The following is a 21,676-nucleotide window of genomic DNA, read 5'->3' as shown; positions in this document are numbered from 1 at the left end:
GTCTGTTGACCTACTGAATATTCTGTCACTATTGCTCTTCCATTCTCTCCACCCCCCCAACACACAAGTGCACCTGAGCAATACCTGATGCCATTACCTTATCCCTGCCTGTGCCAACACTCTTCAGAGAATCAATCTCAACAGGATTCAGAACCAGTTGGAGAGGATGATTGACCCAGTGCTGCAGGAGGAGTTATCAGGACTGAAGACGAACACAAAGGTAGGCATTTAGAGTCATCTTAAAAGATGGGCGAGGTAAAGAGGTTTATAGATAAAATTCAAAGCAGCTGACCAAGCAGGAGCAAAGCAATCAGAGCTGCATGAAATGCAAGATTGGACACATGCAGAGAATTGAGTCTCTGGGAGTCACAAAAAGGGCAAGTGTTTCTTCTTTCCAGCCTCGCTGCATTCTACAGCCATTTTCCTTGGTGTTTTAGTTTAGTATTAATTGCTGGATCGAAGCTGTCACGTGCTTCAAGTAATGAGCTGTAGTGTTCTCCCAACTCAGTGAAGTACCCGTAAAGGAGAGATAGAAAACAAAGATCACCAAATAATTCATATTATCTGAAAACAAAAAATTGCATAGACGCATACAAATCAAGCAGCTAGTGGAAGAATCTTAAACTAATAAAAATAAGGTTCTATTCTTGATTGAATAGAACCTGTTTTAGACAAACAATTTGCTCCATTGGGAATATCTGTTCTTCACATCAATAGTCTGGTTAAAAGCCTCCCACACAGAATGTTGGCAGATCATGCTGATCTAAAACTTCTATTTCAAGGAGGGAATGCTCAGATGGTCCCAAGAGATCCAACTTGTCAAGAGTCTGTAGGCAGTACAGAAAGCTTATCTCAGCACACCACAGGGACCGGATGTCACAGAAGAAGCCATGGTGCAGTTCCAATTTGGTCAAAAATGTTTATAAGTGACAAGCAGCATTTTGAGGCAGTAACAATACCCAGACGTTTACTAAGCTAACTTAGGTCTGTTGGTGATAGGCTCAGCAGTATAGAATACACCATCACAAAGAACACACTTTTGGTCTGTCAGAATGATCGGCTCACTGGATTGGATCTTATATGTGTGTGTATATAAAAGAATGAACGTACGGACACACACGCATGCCCCTCACTCCCCAGCTTGGAGATCAAGGATTCCCATGTCTCACTAAATGTTGATGTTGCTTAATGTACTTCTGGGGAAAAGAGACAATCCATTTGAGGACTATTGACAATGCTTCCTACAGACATGTATGTAATGTAGGTTTCCTGTTTATCAAAGGACACCCAAGTAACCTGACTATGCCAATAAACATGCAGCCACTTCACACAAGAAAACAAACACGCACACTTAATTCTAACCCTTTTATTTGTAAATATGCAACTATAAAAATGTAATATAAACCCTATTAAGACTTTACAACTGAATTAGGCCTGAGAACTAGATTGGTACAAAATCTCAATTGATATCTTGACTAAAAAGGAAAATCTTTGTTGCCAAATGTTCATAATATTGGACAAGTTAGCAAGTGCGAGAGGGAAGGGCAATAAAACGAGTCTGGGCCACTTGGAATCACAGAATACTGTTCTACTCAATACAAAGAATACATTAAATACAACACTGACATTTTCTTAAACAGAAAACCCTGCCTGCATTGTTATTGCAACAAATATACAAACAGGAGTGCAAGTCCACTTATGAAGACAGTGTGCTCTGAACAAAGAGTTTCATTTGCACTCTCAGAAGTCCTGCCGAATGTTTTCTTTGTTCTCATCCCCTTGTGCTTGTTTCATCTTGTTTATTTCACTCTCGAGCTGGACAATTGCTCTCTCAATCTCGTAGTTCTTGCTAACCAATGCGACCCAACTGAAATGGCACAAAGTGAAGGAAGCTGTTAAATGCTCAAGTGGCCAAAATGAAAACATATATTGTCACCACTAGATTTACTTACAGAAAGCTCAAACCATATTGCTCAGAAAAGGGACCATCAGTGCACAGTAATAACCTGGTACATTTGACTCTTGATAGTAATGCCCATTGTCTGTATCTATTCTTTTTCAGCATATGTGAAACCCAAAGAACCAATTTTACATATCTTTCAAAGAAATATACTTCAGTGCTTTTGTCACTTAAAGAACTTATACTTAAGAAATAGGAGCAGGCTATACAGCTCCTTGAGCCTGCTCCATCATTCAACATCAGAGCCGATTTTCTACTTCAATTCCAATTTACAGCCTGGACCCCATATCCCAAGGTTCCATTGTGAACGCCAGACTGTACAAGATGGTTATGTTTTACAAATGTCCCCATTAACTGAAAGTAAAATAAAATTCCAGAGGTCAGATACATGCCTTTGTGATCTAGTTGCCATGGGAGAGAAACCTACTGAAGTGACAATTTTCACATCTTCACAGTAAAAGGGCCAGCTGCTGTGTAACACCTGGAGAGAGACAAGCAATGACTGCTGTGCGGAGAAGTTAGCAGCTACTGATGCCAAGCAGGATGTCTGAGGGGGCTTGGCAGGGGACAGAACAAACAGGGCTTTGGAGGTTTAAGAACAAGGACTCACCGAGGTGGACCTTGCTGATGAAAGTCAGACTCGGAAGACGACTTTCAAAAAGGACACTAATGTTAGACCTAGGGTGGCAGAAAGAAGTAAGCCTGTTGGTGAGCCTGAAGTGACTCTGACTTTTCTTGTAACACTACACATCTACTAGAAGTGTGGGGCAAAGAGCAAATGTCTCTTGTGTAAATTAGTTAATGTGAAAGAACCTTTTCTTTAGTTTGATGTATGGGGTGCCTATTATGTTGATTTTAGTTTGCTCGTTATAGCAAAAGTCTTAAGATGCAAAATCTAGGTCTTCTCTTATTCCCAGTTGCAAGGAAATTCCTCTCAAAGTTCAGTCTCTACAGTCATCGTACAATTCTATCAAATCCAAAACTCAATCCATCTTGGCCTTGAATGAACATATGCAATGACATCAAAAACCGTTTGCACTTGAGAATTCCAAATACTCTCAATCCACTGGGAAGAAATTTCTCATCTCAGTCCTAAACGATCACCTGCTTACCGTGGGATTAATCCTAGAGAAAACCACCTTAGTCTCCAACCTGTCAAGTCACCTCAAAATAGCAATGAAAAGAAGAAGTAGGCCATTCAGCCCTTCATGGCTGATTTTCTACCTCGATGCTATTTCCCCACACAACCCCCATATCTAAAAAGTTTAAAGTTTGTTTTATTAGTTGCAAGTCAGCCTTACATTAATACTGCAATGAAGTTACTGTGAAATCCCCTAGATGCCACACTCTGGCGCCTGTGTTCAGGTCAATGCACCTAACCAGCACATCTTTCAGACTGTGGGAGGAAACCCATATAGACAGAGACCCAAGTTGGGAATTGAACCCGGTAATCTCGATATCTTCAAAATCAAAAAAAAAATCAATCTCTGTCCTGAACATAGTTAGTTATCTTTCGCAGTCCTCTGGGGTGTGTCTTGTTTCAGTGAGATTACCTCACCTTCTGAACCCGAGAGCATTAACATCTATTTCCTCATTCTCTCATCACAAAAATAACCTAAGATTTTGCACTATGCTGCTATACAGTTGTGGATGCTTCATCACTGAATATATTTTAAGGCTGAAACATGCCGATTTTTGTTGTCTGAGAATCAATGGATATGGGGAGCAGGAATGCAAGTGGAATTGATGCCAAAGATCGGACATGATCAGATTGAATGCCGAAGCGAGAACAGGCTGAATGGTCTATTCCTGCTCTAACATTACATACTGATGAATGCTGCTGGGACAGGTTGCCTCCATGGAGCTGCCAGGGTTGACACTCTGCTACAATTTGCTCAGTTACCAGGAAAATCCTGTCAGAGGTCTCCTCTTCCCCTTCAATGAGCCGTTAATTGATCAATAATGGCTGTCCATTATTGATCAATTCTCTAACGTTGGACACCCTGCCTCTGCTGCCAGCAAGAACAAAGAATTTGCCGCTCAGCCAAATCTCCGTTCACTGCAGCGGACGAGGTTGGAGAATTCCGACCAGCACTCATTGAAGTCTACAAAATACAGCTACTGTAGCCACTTTTAGTGAAAAGTACATACTGGTACCAGTTTCTGATGTTCAGCTCTTGCACGACTCATCACAACCTTACTGAAATTCAAATTATATGGTTAGGAAAATCCAGTGCCGAGTCACAGATACATAATGCCCATACACAAGGAACAACATCACAAATGTTTTTTGGCACAATATTAAAGCAACCAGAAACATGTTACTTTTGTATGAAACTATTCTCTTCCCTCCCTCAGATTGGTGTCTTCTCCCCTCTCCTTGTTCTTTTAATCTAACTATATCTAATCTAACTTCTGATAAAAGGTTTTTTTCTCTTTCTCCCAGTTCATTTTGATGTAGCTACTCTACCATTTATGTTTCCCTCTAGCCTGAAAGTATTTAATTTCTCATGACCTTTAATTAATTCGCTGTGTTTTGGTGTCTGAATTTACAGCAGCTGTGCTGAGAGGGTCCCTGTTCAAAATGCAGATCCCCGAGTTGTTCATTCACTTTGTACAGTTAGAGACTTACTATCCCAGTAACTGCGATACTGGCAATGAACCATCTGATTGCTCAGTGTCAGCAAGGGCTTGAACCTGAAGGGATTCAGCTTTTTCACCCGAGTGCCACTGGTTAGAATTTTGCATTAATACTTTTCCAAATGAAAGTAAAACAGGTGCACTGCTTAAAAGAAACTTTACTCTCTGAAAAACCCCCAACTCCCCAAGCTTTTAATTTTACTACTTTACAATGATAACAGAATATTTTAGCTTTAATGATGAAGGTGGAAAATTCTGCTATCACTTACACGGCTCTTTACAAATGGCTGTTGTTTTTTTTTAAATTTAACTCGAGGATGTCAGGACTGATCAACATCTTTAGGGTTATGTCAATTCTATATGTTGAATAGTTACAGATAAGGAGGCCATTTTTCATATGCCTAGAGTAGAAAATGGCTTAATGTCTTCTTGAGCAGGGCTGTGAGATGTTATCATAGAATAGAATCATTACAGTGCAGGAGGCCATTTGGCCAAGTGAGTCTGCACAGATCACAATCCCATCAGGCCCTATCCCCATAATCCCACTTACTTACCCTGCTCGTCCCCCTCACACTAAGGGGCAATTTAGCATGGCCAGTCAACCTAACCCAATATCTTTGGAATGTGGGAAGAAACAGACCACCCGGAGGAAACCCACGCGGACACATTATGTCTTTGGGGGCTGCAGAAATGCACAGGATATATCTTGGAAGATCACATGTGAAGTTTAAATAGGCAGCTCCAATCAGCATTTATATCGTGTTGCTGTTACAGATCACAGAATGATAGTACAGAAGGAGTACATCATGCCTGTACCATCTTTTTGAAAGAATTTACCAATTGAACCCATTTTCTCACTCTGTCCTGCAATTTCTTCTACTTATCAACACAAACCAAACCCCATTGGAAAGTTACTCTGACAATACATGCACAATCATAACTCATTGCATTTAAAACCTCATCTCTCTCTTTTTGCAAATTACACAAATCAAATCCCCTCTAGTTACTGAGCCTCCTGCCACTGTAAACTGTTTCTTTTTACTTAATCTTTGAAAACCCCTCAATGCTGAACAGCCCTCTTGGGTGTCCCCTTAACCTTCATTGCTCTGAGAACAATCTCAATTATTCTCCACATAACTATAATCTATTATTCCTAGTATTATGATTTAGAATTTATCCAACAGGAAAATCAGTACTAAAACCAGCCCTTCCCCAACCTCTAGATTCACATAATTAGGCGAACAAGAAGTATAAACACAAATAGGGCAGAGCAGCCAATTGTCAATGTTCAGGAACACATGGCCCAAGGGTTAGAGGTTAGACACCATGATCATTCTCTAGAATGAGTGTAATATCTTTTGACCCAATATACGATGCAGAAGCTCAAATCAAATGTTAACCATTGAAGGGATCCTTCCTGACATCTATGCTAAACCTTCCTGACACCAACCATGGTCAAAATTCTAGCTTCTTGGTACTTCCACCTGTGCCACTGATATTTTATATCCAAGTACTTATGGTCTTTGTGTACTTGACTCTAGCTTAAATGGACTGATGCCTGATGTGAAACTTTAAAACCCATGTGAACTGTTCTATCCCCAAAAACTGATCAAATACTCCAGAAAACTCTCCACAAACCTCCAAACTATTACTTCTCTCAAACCAAGAAACTAATCTTCATCAAGTGCCCAGTCCCTCACTCTGCACTGCTATCTTCCCGGTGGTTACTAGCATACGGCATTGAAACCAAGAAAACAAAAGCCCCAGATTGGGAGACCAAAGCTTTGCAGTGATCTTGATTTAAATTTGCACCCAGGTTTGATTCCACAGAAATGACCAACCCCAATATTAAGAAAAAAGGAAAATTCAAAATTATTTGCCTTTATTATCCATTCATGGGATCAGGGCATCGCTGGCTGGGGCAACATTTAATTGCCCATCCCAAATTACCCTTGAACTGAGTAGCTTGCTAGGTCACTTCAGATGGGCACTGCTGTGGATCTGGAAATACATGTAGGCCAGATTGGGTTTTTCAAAAGGACATTAACAAACCAGATGGGTTTTTAATGACACTGAATGTTTTCATGGTTACCAGATTTTTTTTTATTGAATTAAAATTTCACCATCTGCCCTGATGGGATTTGAACCCAGGTCTCCAGAGGATTACCCTGGGTTCTGGATTACTACCAGTGACAATACTGTTATCCCACCACTTCCCAATCTGTATAAGACCCATTTTCAGATGTACAAAATCTGTGCATGTTGGAGATTTAAAATAAAAACAGTGCTGGGAAAAACTCAAATAGATTCAGCAACATCTGTTGAGAGAATATTAACATGGAGTCCAATATGACTTTTAATTTCAGATTTAAAAGATAAATTCGCTTTCAATGCCATTATATCTATTTGAATGCAGGATGTACACACAATTCTGTAACCTATGAAATTAGGTTAGTCATCTACAGATCTGAAGGGGAAATCAGAGTTATGGTCACTAGTTGGCCTGGCACTTTGAACTGAAAAAAAACTTGTGCTCAATATATTAAAGATGTAATATTCATTCATTGCCCTTTCAACAATTGTAGAAAATTCTGCAGTCCAAATGTTATTTCACTCACTTGGATTCCATTTCTCGTAGTTTACTGCCAGCAGCAAGCTGGTCATTTTTCCTCAGCCAGTTCAGGTCTTGAATCTGTTTTCTGAATCAAACAGAATGGCAGATGTGTACACACAATCAGGAAGTTTGAAACATAAATACAACAAACATCACGTTCCTCAGAGACTGAAGAAGAATCGAAGGTTTTCACGCTCGACCACTACTGTTACATTGACCCGTCATAGTTCATTTGTTTGAAATTTATAGCTTCTTAATTTTAGGAATTAAATTTGAAATATGTTGTGGGGGGAAAATCCCTGAAAACATTTGGAGGTTGGCAAACCACATGGAATTAAGATAATTAGAATTCAAAAGGTAACTTGTGTTTACTGAATATGTCAGGAGTAAAAGGGAGGGAGTCACAAACAGCAGGTGGACTTAGCTAAAGAACCAGAGACATGACATCTGCAGTTAATCTGGTAAAAGGTGCAAATTATTCATAGTTTCCCAGCATTAAAACAGGTAGTCAATTTATACTTCTACCTGGGAACAGACAGTGTACGTTACATTGTCATGAAGGGTGGATCTTAGTATTTTTAAATTTATATCTGTGAATTCAGTTAGGGCAGAGCCTGGTTGATGTTTGGAATGTAGTCATGGACTTGAGCAGCTTGTAGTTCCTTGGAAGTTGAGAGATAAAGTTAATTAGTAAATGCTAGATCTATTATCCATGAAACCACCAGCAAGTGGGAGCAGGAATGCAAAACAAATCAAAGTTAGCAAGGGGGAAATTGACTGGCAGATTTGTTTAGTTTGAAGTCAAAGGAGGTGATCTACAGTAACCCACCCAGCGAAAGCCAATTAACTACATCACCTGGGGAGGCAATGGTCTAGTGGTATTAGTGCTAGACTGTTAGTCCAGAAATTCAGCTAATGTTCTGGAGACTCGGGATTGAATCCACAGCAGATGGTGGAATTTGAATTCAATAATATCTGGAATTAAGAATCTACTGATGACCATGAAACCATTGTTGATTGTCAGAAAAACTCACCTGGTTCATTTATGTCCTCTGGGAAGGAAATCTGCTGTCCTTACCTAGTCTGGTCTACATGTGACTCCAGAGTCAAACCACAGCAATATGACTGACTCTCAACTGCCCTCCAAGGGCAACTAGGGATGGCAATAAATGCTGGCTAGCCAGTGATGTTATGTCCTATAACTGAATAAAGTTATAATTCTAGAAGTAATCAGCTTGGTTGCAGTTTGAAACTATAGCAGTGTACCACTTAAAACCAAGGATGTTTTCTAATGTTAAAACTGTCCAGAAGTTGCAGGAGGCCCATGCTTGAGCTGTGACATCCAGAATAATGACTGTTTTGAGGGAAATTGGAGGGTTTCTTTGCCAAAAACTAATGGAAGGACCTTTGTACCTTGGAGAATAGTTGGAACGCTGAGGAGAAACTAGTGAATTCTGGAGAGCTGCGATTGGGTTGATCCCAGGGAAAGGCAAACAAACCATTAAGATTTCATAAGAATGAAGTAAATCTGGGTTTATAGGACTGACTTTAAAAAAATCCTTAACCATTATTTATGATACATCATGCAGATACTTGACTCATTACTTAATTAAAAAAAAGCTCTTCCTCAACACCTGCCCAGATACCAGGGCCACAGAAGGGCTGTCAACATGGTTGTGACGTTTACAGGCTGGTTTATTGATATGGAGGGAAGGGGACAATTCAGGAGAAGATGAGGGCCGTGGGGCGGGGGTGGGGAGGTGGCGGCGTCGGTGGGGAAATACTTGGCTGTGCTTGGAATTCATAAGATTTGGTAATCTTGGATTTTAGGAAAGAAATACATTTTAAATTTGGATCACAGCAGCACCACTGAACAGTTTATTTAATCCCATCGTGAACTTGCATTTCTTTCACCGCATTTCCAAGCTTAAATGGAAAACCTAAAATGAACCTCAGGAACAGATGAGCAAAAATACTTTTAAATACAGTTTTGATGCCAACTCTTGTTATTTTGTTGCTACTTTCCTTTGGGTTGTTCTGTCAGTCGAGAAAGATGAACAATTCTAGACATGGAAAAATGTTGGGATGCAATATGAAGAAACTGCAGCAATGTCAGAGGTTAAGGTTTTAAAATGCAGATTGAACACAGCAGTTTGCTGAACACCCTTAAGGTGTTCAAGGAACTGGTGGTAAAATTTCCAGACAGCATTCTGGAAAATCTCACCCATCAAAATGTGAAAGCGGGCAGCTGCAGCTCCGGTGTATTCGTACTTCAAGACCCACTCCAGGAATTAAGCACATTCAAGGCTGACAACTCCAGTGCACCACTGAAGGAGGGCTGCAACGTTGGAGATGCTGTCTTTCGGATGAGACCTGTCTGTCTCAGGTAGATGTAAAAGATCCTATTGCACTATTGAGAGAAGAGCAGGGGGTGTTGTCCCCAGTAACAGGGCCAAGATTTATCCCTCAGTTAACTTAGCAAAAACAGGTTATCTGGTCAAGGATGCACATGACAAATGTCAAGTTGATAAAACAAACAAAAAAACCAGGCTGAATACGAACAAGACAGGCAGCTGACAAAAAGAAAACCCCAAAATTTTCTATACATATCTCATAAGAGGAAAAATTGACTGAAATGGGGACATTGAAAAATTAAGAGACTGGTGGAATGGGCAGACATGTGGCTTGAAACTCAATACAGTGAAGTATGAAGGAACTCACTTTGATGAGTGACAAGGCTGATTGACAAAATGGCTAATACAGAATCCTGGCCTTTATCAATTGAGGCATAAAATGCAAAAGTAAATGAGTGAACCTTGATGAAACACTGGTTTTGCCTTAATTAGATTATTGTATTTAATTTTGGACACCTCACTTGAGGAAGGATGTGAAGGCTTTAGAGAGTGCAGAAAGAATAGTTTAAGGAACAAGGGACTTCAGTTAAGACAGCAGAATGGAGAAGATTTGATAGAAGTGTTCAAAATCAGGAGACTAGAGAGAGAGACAGACAGACAGACAATAGAAACTGTTCCCATTGGCAGATGGATCAAGGAGAACACTGATGTGAGCTAAATGGCAAAAGAAGCACGCTGAAACATGAGGAGAAATGTTTTTTTAAAAAAATGCAGGTGAGTGGTTAGGATTTGGAACGTACTGCCTAAATGTGCTGGAAGCAGATTCAACTGTAGGCTTCAAAATGGAATGGGATAATTAGAGGGGGAAAGATTTGCTGGGCCACGCATTAAAAAAGCAGCAATGAGAGACAGGCTGAATTGCTCGAGAGCCAGCATAGACAACAGGTTGAACAGCTTCTTTTGTGCTATAATTCTACATATTTCATGGGCTACAAAGTGCTTTGGGACATCCGGAGCTATTAAAGGTTTGTATAGAAATGCAAGTCTTTGTGAGCCTCAGTATTTCATAATAATTTATTACAAAAACAGTGCTTAAAATCAGAATGATGTTAAAGTGAGAAACCCATACTCTTCAAGTAATTTAAGCAGTGTGATATCCAATGACCAACTCTGCAATCACCTACATTTACATGCTTGGTGTCAAAGGATTAGAAATTTGCACAAAACATGCCTGTGGTAGTTGAATGTGTTTGCATGAGAGACAGATCACATCTTCTACACAGCACCTGTCATGCCCTTCAATGCACACGTCAAAGCCAGCAGTTCAAAGGATCTGCACGAGGGGCTGCTACCCACACAAATAAGAACAAACCATAACTCAAAATTCTCACCTCAGTCTCTGAAGCTCCTTCTGAGCATTTTCAATCATCTGTACCAGATTGCTAATATTGAGAGTGGGAAGGAAAGGAAAAAAGAAAAACGTAAATCCTTGGGAAAAATTTGTTTGATTATCAACTAATTTGTCTTGTAATGGACGAGAAATAAATTTTCTCCAACTAAATATTAAGACTGAAGCCAGACTTTAACCCCACCACAAACTCAATTCCCCAGCCATAAATCTCTTTGCCTGTAATTATTTCAGCCAAATAAGTTCAAGGACCTCTTTAATTGTTTTTGTTTGGCTGTGAACACCACCTAAGCTGTGCGATTGTCTGATTACAACCTTCACTTGTTAAATTCAACTCTTAGCTGAGCTTCCCAATCCACGTTCTCTCCACAACCAACTTCCACTTCTGTATCATCACCATGTCCACCTCTGCTTCAACTCACTTGAAAACCTCATCCATGCGATTCATTACCATTACAATGCCTTACTGACTAGTCCCTATTTGGACCCTAAGTAAACTTGACCTAAAGAAAACTTTGCTGTCCATATCCTAACTTGCACCAAATTCCATTCACCTCCTCACTTCTACTGCACCTCAGTCTGGCAAAGACTTTATTTTAAAATCCTAAAACCTTATTTTCAAATTCTACCATGGCCAGGCATGTTCCCTATCCAGCTGGAGACTTTACCTATACTTCTTCAAGAGCTTAGTGTTAAACTTCATTTGCTAATATTTATATGCAAGCAAGTTGTTGTTGCACTTTAACAATATGTTTACACCTTTTAAAACAAGCTGTAAGGATTTTTAATCCTTATGCAGGCAAAATTCAAATTGTACACTGCTCTTATAGTTCTGCATTTGGTTGACCTGGAAACTTGCAGCAAACAAACAAAATAGGTGAAAGTGATTCAGTACGTATCATGGTGAACAGCTGCGAATACTCCATCCTGGATCATTACCATTAGTAACCAAGAGTTGCAAATCCTTTGTAGAAGTCAGTGCTATTGAAATGAAGTGCAAAAAAGGATGTTTTATGATGACACATGGATTCCCCTGTCATTACTGAAGTGTTGTTTCCAAGAGCTGATGCATCTACCAGCTAAAGATGATGTTTGTCAAGTAAAAGGAATATTTAAAAAAGGCACAAAGGAGTGCCTCAAGTTCACAAAATACATTTTGGTGAGTCCTTCACTTTGATACTTTTAAAATGTAGCCCAAAAAGGAATTTAAAAACTAATTCTAAACAGGTCTTTTTAAATTTACTGCACTGTGTGTGTATTGAACTGAATGTAAGCAAATGGACAGTTTCAACATAACAGATCATTTATTTAATTCAAAAACATTTCCTAACCTAACTTCAGAACAGTACTGTTACTGCAGCAAAGAGAGACATTCCCCCATTAGCTTTACGAATAATCTTCACAGCTTCAGTCTGGATATTCAATTACTTCAAGATGTATTTTGATCCATTGATAGCTGATGGTCAATGGGGTTTCATGAGTACAAGATACTTTCCAGACCCGTTCAATAAGATATTGTTCATGTGTGAATAAGGCAGTGAGCATTACATGCACTTCCATGAGAGACATTGCAGCAATGTCTGATGCATATGCAGACATGCAAACAAGCTATTTGAAGCATGAAACCCCAATATCCCAGGGTACTGATGCCACCCATTGTAATGAAACTGCTGCTCTTTCCATACTGACATGGCTGATGCCATCTGAAAGAGAAATCACAGTTCTTGATACTGCAAAACTTCATATATGGCAAGGTGGCACAATGCACAGTGGTTAGCACTGCTACCTCACAGCACCAGGGACTCAGGTTTGATTCCTGGCTTAGGTCACTGTCTGTGTGGGGTTTAGTACGCTCTTCCAGTGTCTCCGTGGGTTTCCCCCCACAACCTGAAAGACATGCTGGTTTGATGCATTGGCCATGTTAAATTCACCCTCAGTAAACCCAAACAGGCGCCAGAGTGTGGCAACTGGGGGATTTTTACAGTAATTTCATTGCAGTGTTAATGTAAACCTACTTGTAACACTAATAAATAAACTTTAACATGTGAGCTACCAGAGAAACACTCATCTTGCATTCAAATCAGGATTTTAGTTAGAGGTTCTGTGTATGAATGAAGTTACAGGACAATTTTTAGACCCTACCATCTTCAGTGGTCATTCTCCCATCATACAGGTCAGAATGGGGTTGTGTGTTGTTGATTCTCAGATTAGTAAGTGCTCACAAAATGAAACTTTCTATGCCCAAATATAGCTAAGACTTGGACAGTAACAGGTCAGGGTTGACATTGCAAAGAAAAATTCCCATCATAGCTGCAGGTAATAGCTATCTTTTACTCATGACATGTAATGGCATTAAAATTGTTGAATGCAGCAGTAACAACAAGACTCACCTTTCACCAGAAACTTAACTAATCAGATATATTAGTGACTTCAAAAGAGGTCAAGAGTTAGCTATTCTGACAATTAGTTCACATCCTGATTGCCCAGAGCCTTCACCACCTACAAGGCACAGGAAATGAGGGTGATGGAATTCTTTCCACTTGCCTGCAGTTCCAGTATCATCCAGGACAAGGTATTTTGCAGGACTGGCACCCCACACATAATTAATATTCAGCCCCTCTAACACCTCACACAATGGCAGCAATGTATAACATCAACAAGATCTTCAACATTACCTTCCACTCTGGAAGGGGTGGTAGCAGGTGCCTGGGAATACCATCTCTGAATTCCCCTTCAATTCACACCTTACATTGCCATTCTTCAAAGTTACTGGATAAAAATCTTGAAACTCACTATCCAACAGCACAGCTGAATACCTTCACCACATGGAACATAAGAACATAAGAAATAGGAGCAGGAGTAGGCCATCTAGCCCTTCGAGCCTGCACCGCCATTCAGTAAGATCATGGCTGATCTGTCGTGGCTCAGTTCCACATTCCCGCCCTCTCCCCATAACCCTTAATCCCCTCTCTTATCAAAAACCCATCAACCCGCGTCTTAAAAATATTTAGCAAGGTAGCCTCCACCACTTCAACGGGCAGAGAATTCCAGAGATTCACCACCCTTTGAGTGAAGAAGTTCCTCCTCAACTCCATTCTACACCGCACCCCCTTTATCTTGAGGCTGTGCCCCCTAGTCCTACTGTCCTTTCTGAGCGGGAAGAGTCTCTCCACCTCTATCCTATCCATCCCATTCATCATCTTATACGTCTCAGGAATGCTTTAGCACAAGGCAACAGAGGGCAACCAAACAAATATCAGGCCTGGCATCAATCCTTAAATCCGAGAAGTGATTATTTTAATTTGAGCTGTTATGAACTATAAAAGAGGCAATAAATTGAGGTAATATTTAGGTAAATGGACCATTTTGTGAATCCCTAAGCTATACAGACCAGAAAACATTAGGTTGGCATCCTGGTACATGCTAACCTAGCTGATGCTAGCCTGAATGTAGGACTACAATATCTCCCTCGAGGTGAAGTTATGGATGGGGGAGAAAAGCAAAACAAGCTTCTGTTTTTTGTTCACAGTGCACTTCACAAATAGGTATTGGGCAAGGAGAGGACAGGACGTGGTTGCCATGCCCTTCACCCCTGTATTGTGTGCTGAAACTCAATGTGCAGGCTCAAGTACATAGTGACACTTCAAAAGAGATACAGGAGGGACTAATGGAATGGAGTGTCCTCAGAATTGGTGTGGTAAGGGGAAAAAAAAACAAAAAAATTCTATAGCTAAGGGAGTAGGATACATTAGTTAGTTCTTGCGGAGGCTAAATGACCCTCCTTCTAAACGATTGTACTGTAACTCCCAGCAAAAGCTACTTGCAACCAAAAAGCTCACGTACTCATTATAGACTTTCCATGCATTTGAACCATGCTGTGACATCAGCTCCAGGTTTTCAATTCTCACTGCCTGATGTTCTAGTTGTGCCATGGAATTGTTCACAGATTCTTGCCATGCTGTGATATCATTCTTCTGTCCTGAGGATGGGGCAGGCAGTTCATATCTGCAAAACAGAAGAGCAGTTTTTAAAACTTTCCTAGTCATCTCCTGAGGATGCAGATGATATTTTTCCCTGACAATCTGCTCTCTCACCAAAGTAGCTCTTCTTCCTAGGATGCATTCACACCCCAGCTTTGATGTCATCTAAAACAATTTTGTCAGGTGCAGAAACCAAATCTGTGCAATGTAAAGTAGCAGTGAAGGTCCAAACTGACTCTGGAGACTCACTTTGCTTCAGTCCACAAACTGATTCCAGACTGCATTTATACAACCAACCACTGTGTTGCAGGAAAGTGACAGCTCCAATGCAAATACATTCTTAAAATGCAAGCCCAAGCTCGGTTATTTAATAGAAGGTAGGAAAGTTGACCAAGTAGCTGTTGTTCAATTCCCAAACACACTTTCAGGAATGGCCATGGGATAACTCTTAGGAACAGGAACCATGGTTAATTCTTGGGATTTTCAGCACACTACAAGACGCAGCAAAAGCAGGTTGCATTGGATGGAAGATATTGCAGAGATGCACTGCAGCAACTTGAAGCCTCCTTCTGCAGCACCTTACAAACATGCAGCCTGCATCATCTAGGTTAAGGGCAGCAAATGCATTGGACCACCACCTGCAAGTTATCCTCCAAGCCACACACCATCGTGACCAGGAACTATATGATCATTCCTTCACTGTTACTAGGCCAAAAAGCTGTAACCCAGCACTGGAGTGCAACTGCAACAATCCAAGAAAGTGGCTCACCATCTTAAAGTGATTTAAGGCTGGGCAATAAACGCTGGCCAAGCCAGCAATGCCCCCATCCCAAGAAATAATTTAAAGTCAATTCAAGAGTAAACATGAAAAGAAAATTGGAAACATACTGGGCGTATGGGAGTGAGCCTAATAGGATACTTCTTTCAAAGAGCCAGTGCTGGCATAGAGCAGAAGGAAGCTTCTGGGCCAATCTCCCTTTCCATCCAACTATTCACATCAGCTTGACAGGTTAGGATAAAGTACACAGGTTCTTCCAATGAATTCCAATCCCAAGGGAATTAATTTCAGTAAGCCATTGATAAATGTTAGTCTCCAATTCATTACAAGAACTGCTTATTCTTTTTAGTCTGTTGCTCACCCACCCATCGTTTTCCAGTTCACATTTTCAGCAAATCTGCGGTCTCACCTTTTCATACTGAGCAGTTCCATTGGTTGGCGAGCTGCCAGTCGCTCAAACTCATTCCTCATGATCTCAGTCTACAAAATAAGTTAAATAAAAACCCATTAGCTTTTAAAATGTTTACAAATGAGATCAGCGTTCTAAAGCATAGATGTTTCCTGTGGTGCACCAATGAATGATGTGTGATTAAAAAAGGTTAAATGAACCGATTGCAAACTTCCCATTGTGCTGTTCTGTGCTGCCCTACACTGCTATACATATCCTTTGTAAAGGATGAACTTTAAAATTGTAAGACAAGTTAAATCCAACAGGGTTCCCGTTAGCTTTCATTCCTGTAAACACTTTCGCTGAACATATTTAAAACAATTGACAAAAACTAGGGAGATAATCAAGAGAAATCCCACCCTCCCCCTGTGAATTAAGAGTCTGAAATGGTGATGGAAGCAAATTCATTACTGCTTTCAAAGGGAAAATGACATTTCTACCTGAAAACAGAAGATTGCAGGGCTATAGAGGGAAAGGGGCAGGGGGTGTGTAAAAGAGAGGCCGAGTGGGACTAATTAAATAGCTCTTTCAAAGTGGCAGGTCATATAGTGGATCGAAAGACCTCCAATTCTGCTACAAGATATTAGGACCATAGTTTGATTATAGTTTAATATCTTAGGAAACTAAAGAATTGCAGAGACCCCACAACCACCATGTTCTCATGGCAATGAGAATGGGCAATAAATTGTACCTTGCTAGTGCCACCCACATTGGGAAGAAAAAAAAACTGGACCAAGGCTTTTTAAAATTGAAAACCTTGCTACAATTTTTAATCCTGACATCAGAAGCCCCAAGATTCAATGAGCCCAGCTCTATAAATCAAAATGCAATAAGTATTTTACATTACAAACGACATGCAGAATGAATGCATAACCTTAAATGAAATCTGATTTTAAAAAATGGTAGATCTGGAAAGTCAAAGACTATGGTTCCTTTGAAAAATAAATATCCAAGAATAGGGCATGGGGAAAAATGACATCTGTGAAAAGTAAGTGGGTCAGTTAAGTGTCACAAAAAACAACAGCCTATAGTATGCTGACTAGCCCAATTTGATCAATTTTGCTAGAAGAATCATAAACCAATTCTTTATAAAAAGATGAACTCTTTTCAGCTACCAGTGATTAGTTACCCAGTTTGTTACATATTCTCAATTCCATCCGAAAGACTGCAGATACTGAGACTTCCATTTAACAGCTGCATCTTGAAACAGAACCGCTCCAAACCTTGTTATCAGAGGCACCTCAGTCATTAAGGTCATATAGCCTCACATTTGCAACAATTGAAACAATTTTTTTTTATATATACTTTATTCCAATTCAATCCAATCAAATCAAATCCAATCCAGAGTCCCAACAAGTTGGGACATTCCTGATCCAAGTTGACAAGACAAGGCTCTCACCTCCTGTCTTGGGCTTGATCTACATGATCCAAGCTGAAATAAATGGCTATCTTCCTCGGCTGACCTTTGGGCATCAATGAAACTGGGGGCAAATACCATTGCAATATTGTCTCTCATCTTCAACATTAGTATTGCTAAACAGGCATCAATACAATTTGTCACTGAAATCAGGGCACACCACACTGATAATTAATCACAGCATTCCTGCATGATTATCTGCATTGATGTGTGATGTATATAAAACTGAGTCTTGGGTAGAAAGGGCAGTAGCAATCTGCACACTAATAGCTACATCCTATTATCAGCATTTTTTGAAGATCACAATATGAACATGCCCATGTCTGATGATGCTTAACCCATCACACTTTCCATAGAATTTTCCCATTAATTTGACATCCTGAAACTAGACTTGCTCTGTAATTATAGAAGAAAGAACTAGAAGGTGTCAGAACCCTCAAGAAAAAAAGACAATTACAAGACCCCACACTTCGCATTAAATGTTGGACAGATGCCAGAAAAGTGCACACATGCTGGGCTCTGAATTAATGTCTGTACAGACAGAATGCTGCAGCCCTGTTATTTGCCATTTATATTAATGATTTGTGTAGGAATTTAGGAGGCATGGTTAATAAGTTTGCAGACGACACTAATATCGGTGGCATAGTGGACTGTGAAGGCTATCTAGGATTGCAACGGGATCTTGAACAATTGGGCCAGTGGACTGATGAATGGCAAATGGAGTTTAATTTAGATAAAGGTGAAGTGATACATTTTGGCAGAACAAACCAGGGCAGGACTTACTCAGTTAATGGTAGAGCATTGGGGAGAGTTATAGAACAACACAAGAACATAAGAAATAGGAGCAGGAGTAGGCCATCTAGCCCTTTGAGCCTGCCCCGCCATTCAACAAGATCATGTCTGATCTGAAGTGGATCAGTTCCACTTTCTCCCCATAACCTTTAATTCCCTTGTCTATCAGAAACCTTTCTACCCATGACTTAAATATATTCAACGAGGTAGCCTCCACCACTTCAATGGGCAGAGAATTCCAGAGATTCACTACCCTTTGAGTGAAGAAGTTCCTCTTCAACTCTGTTCTAAACTGCCCCACCCCGCCCTCCTTATTTTGAGGCTGTGCCTCTAGTTCTGTTTTTCTTTCTAAGCGGGAAGAATCTGTCTACCTCTACCCTATCTAGCCCCTTCATTATCTTGTAAGTCTCTATAAGATACCCCCTCAGCCTTCCAAACAAGTACAAACCCAGTCTATTCAATCTCTCTTCATAAGCTAACCCCCTCATCTCCGGTATCAGCCTGGTGAACCTTCTCTGTACTCCCTCCAAGGCCAGTATATATCCTTTTGTAAACAAGGGGACCAAAACTGCACGCAGTACTCCAGTTGCGGCCTCACCAGTGCCCTGTACAGTTGCAAGACCTCCCTGCTTTTATATTCTATCCCCCTCGCTATAAAGGCCAACATTCTATTCGCCTTCTTGATCACCTGCTGCACCTGCAGACTGAGTTTTTGCGATTCGTGCACAAGGGCCCCCAGGTCCCTCTGCGCCGTAGCATGCTGCAGCTTTTCACCCTTTAAATAATAATCCCTCCTATTATTTCTACCAAAGTGGATAACCTCACATTTGCTAACGTTATACTCCATCTGCCAGGTCCTCACCCACTCAGCCTATCCAGATGTCTCTGCAGACTTTCCGTGCCCTCCACGCAATCCGTTTTTCCACTCATCTTCGCGTCATCAGCAAATTTTGTTAGCCTACACTCAGCCCCCTCCTCCAGATCGTCTACGTAAATGGTAAACAGTTGAGGCCCCAGCACCGATCCCTGTGGCACTCCATTAGTCACCAACTGCCAACCAGAAAAGCGCCCATTCATTCCAACTCTCTGCTTCCTGTTAGATAACAAACCCTCAATCCACGCCAACACTTTAGCCCCAACTCCATGTACCCTAACCTTCTGCAGCAACCTTTTGTGAGGCATCTTATCGAACGCCTTCTGAAAATCTAAAAACACATCCACCAGTTCCCCTCCATCTACCGTACTAGTCACATCTTCCTAGAGATCCAATAAATTCATTAGACACGACTTCCCCTTCACGAATCTGTGCTGCGTCTGCTTGATCAAACCGTTCTTTTCTAGGTGTCTTGCTATTTCTTCTTTGATGACTGATTCTAGCATTTTTCCAATTGCAGATGTTAAGCTAACCAACCTATAATTCCCTGCCTTTTGTCTGCTACCTTTTTTTAAACAGCGGCGTAACATTAGCTGTTTTCCAATCCTCCGGCACTTCCCCAGAGTCCAGCGAATTTTGATAAATAATTACTAAGGCATCTGCTATTACTTCTGCCATTTCTTTCAGAACCCTGGGATGCATTCCATCTGGTCCCGGTGACTTGTCTACCTTCAGTCCCATTAGTCTATCAAGCACTACCTCTCTAGTGACAGTAATTGCATTAAGGACCTCATCTCCTACCATACCTCTACCTTTAACAAAAAGAACTAAGAGTACAGGTTCATAGCTCCTAGAAAAGTGGAGTCACAGGTAGACAGGGTGGTGAAGCATGCTTGGTTTCATTAGTAAGAACACTGAATTCAGGGGTTGGGATGTCTTGTTGAAGTTGTACAAGAAATTGGTAAGACCACATTTGTAACACTGTGTGCAATTCTGGTCACTATTATAGAAAATATATTATTAAACTAGTAAGAGTGCAGAAAAGATTGGTTAGGATGCTACCAGGGTTTGATGGTTTGAGTTATAAAGAGAGGCTGGATAGACTAGCTTATTTTCCCCCCTGGAACATAGGAGGCTTGGGGTGATCTTAAAGAGGTTTACAAAATAATGAGGGGCATAGATAAAGGTAGATAGTCAACATCTTTTCTCAAAAGGTAGGGAAGTCTAAAGCTAAGGGGCATATGTTTAAGGTGCGAGGACAGAGATACAAAAAAAAAGGGTCCAGAGAAACATTTTTCCTCCCCTCCCCACACAGAGGGTGGTAAATGTCTGGAATGAGCTGCCAGAGGCAGTAATAGAAGTGGGTATAATTTTGTCTTTAAAAAGCATTTAAGCAGTTACATGGGTAAAATGGGTATAGAGGGATTACGGGCTAAACAAGGGCAATTGGGACTAGCTTAATGGTAAAAACTGGGCGGCACGGACAAGTTGGGCCAAAGGGCCTGTTTCCATGCTGTAAACCTCTGACTCCAAGACATCAGCTGTACTGTGCAATCACTGCATCACTTAACTCTTGTCACCTACTGGCCCAATGATTGGATTAAATTAGAGAACAGACAGCAGGGGCAGGATCAATTATGTTTCCGAACAAACGACTGGATGCAGCTTGGACAGAATCAAAATCTGATGCAACCCACGTGTGTTGTAAATAAAGTGTTGTTTTTTTTTTATTCATTTGTGGGACATGGGCGTTGCTGGCTGACCAGCATTTATTGCCCATCCCTAGGTGCCCTTGAGAAGGTGGTGGTGAGCTGTCTTCTTGAATTGCTGCAATCCACGTTTGTGGGCTGACCCACAATGCCATGAGGGATTTTGACGCAGTGACTCCGAAGGAAAGGCAATATATTTCCAAGTCAGGACGGTGAGTTGATTGGAGGGGAACTTGCAGGTGGTGATGTTCCCATTTACCTGCTGCCCTTGTCCTTCTAGATGGAAGTGGTCACGGGTTTGGAAGGTGCTGTCTAAGGATCTTTGGCGAATTGCTGCAATGCACCTCGTAGATAGTGCACACTGCTGCTACTGAGCGTCGGCGATAGTGGGATTGAACATTTGTAGATGTGGTACCAATCAAGCTGGCTGCTTTGTCTTGGGTGGTGGCAAGCTCCTCAAGTGCTGTTGGAGATGCACCCATCCAGGCAAGTGGGGAGTATTCCACCACCTCCTGACTTGTGCCCTATAGTGGATAGGCTTTGGGGAGTCAGGAGGTGAGTTACTCGCCACAGTATTCCTAGCCTCTGACCTGCTTTTGGAGCTACTGTGTTTATGTGGCAAGTCCAGATGAGTTTCTGGTCAATGGTAACCCCAATGATGTTGACAGTGGTGAATTTAGTGATGGTTATCAAGGGGTGGTG

The 21,676-nt window shown here is 41.0% G+C and overlaps 1 protein-coding gene across 1 annotated transcript in view; it reads right to left on the bottom strand.

Moving 5' to 3' along the window:
• Positions 1 to 1,351: 1,351 nt before the first annotated feature.
• Positions 1,352 to 21,676, bottom strand: part of bcas2 (BCAS2 pre-mRNA processing factor) — a 32,209-nt gene continuing 11,884 nt past the window's right edge. Inside the window, exons 3-7 of the mRNA XM_080210201.1 lie at positions 16,144 to 16,214; positions 14,820 to 14,981; positions 10,960 to 11,010; positions 7,219 to 7,299; positions 1,352 to 1,867 (exon numbers count right to left, since the gene is read on the bottom strand). Of these exons, the coding sequence (XP_080066327.1) occupies positions 1,741 to 1,867; positions 7,219 to 7,299; positions 10,960 to 11,010; positions 14,820 to 14,981; positions 16,144 to 16,214 (492 nt within the window). The 3' untranslated portion in view covers positions 1,352 to 1,740. The remainder of the gene's footprint in view (positions 1,868 to 7,218; positions 7,300 to 10,959; positions 11,011 to 14,819; positions 14,982 to 16,143; positions 16,215 to 21,676) is intronic.

Source organism: Carcharhinus amblyrhynchos, chromosome 22, assembly GCF_965287045.1.
Source record: "Carcharhinus amblyrhynchos chromosome 22, sCarAmb.v2.hapA, whole genome shotgun sequence".
Taxonomy (NCBI): domain Eukaryota; kingdom Metazoa; phylum Chordata; class Chondrichthyes; order Carcharhiniformes; family Carcharhinidae; genus Carcharhinus; species Carcharhinus amblyrhynchos.
The sequence above is the reverse complement of the archived record's forward strand: the minus strand, read 5'-3'. Positions and strand labels throughout refer to the sequence as shown.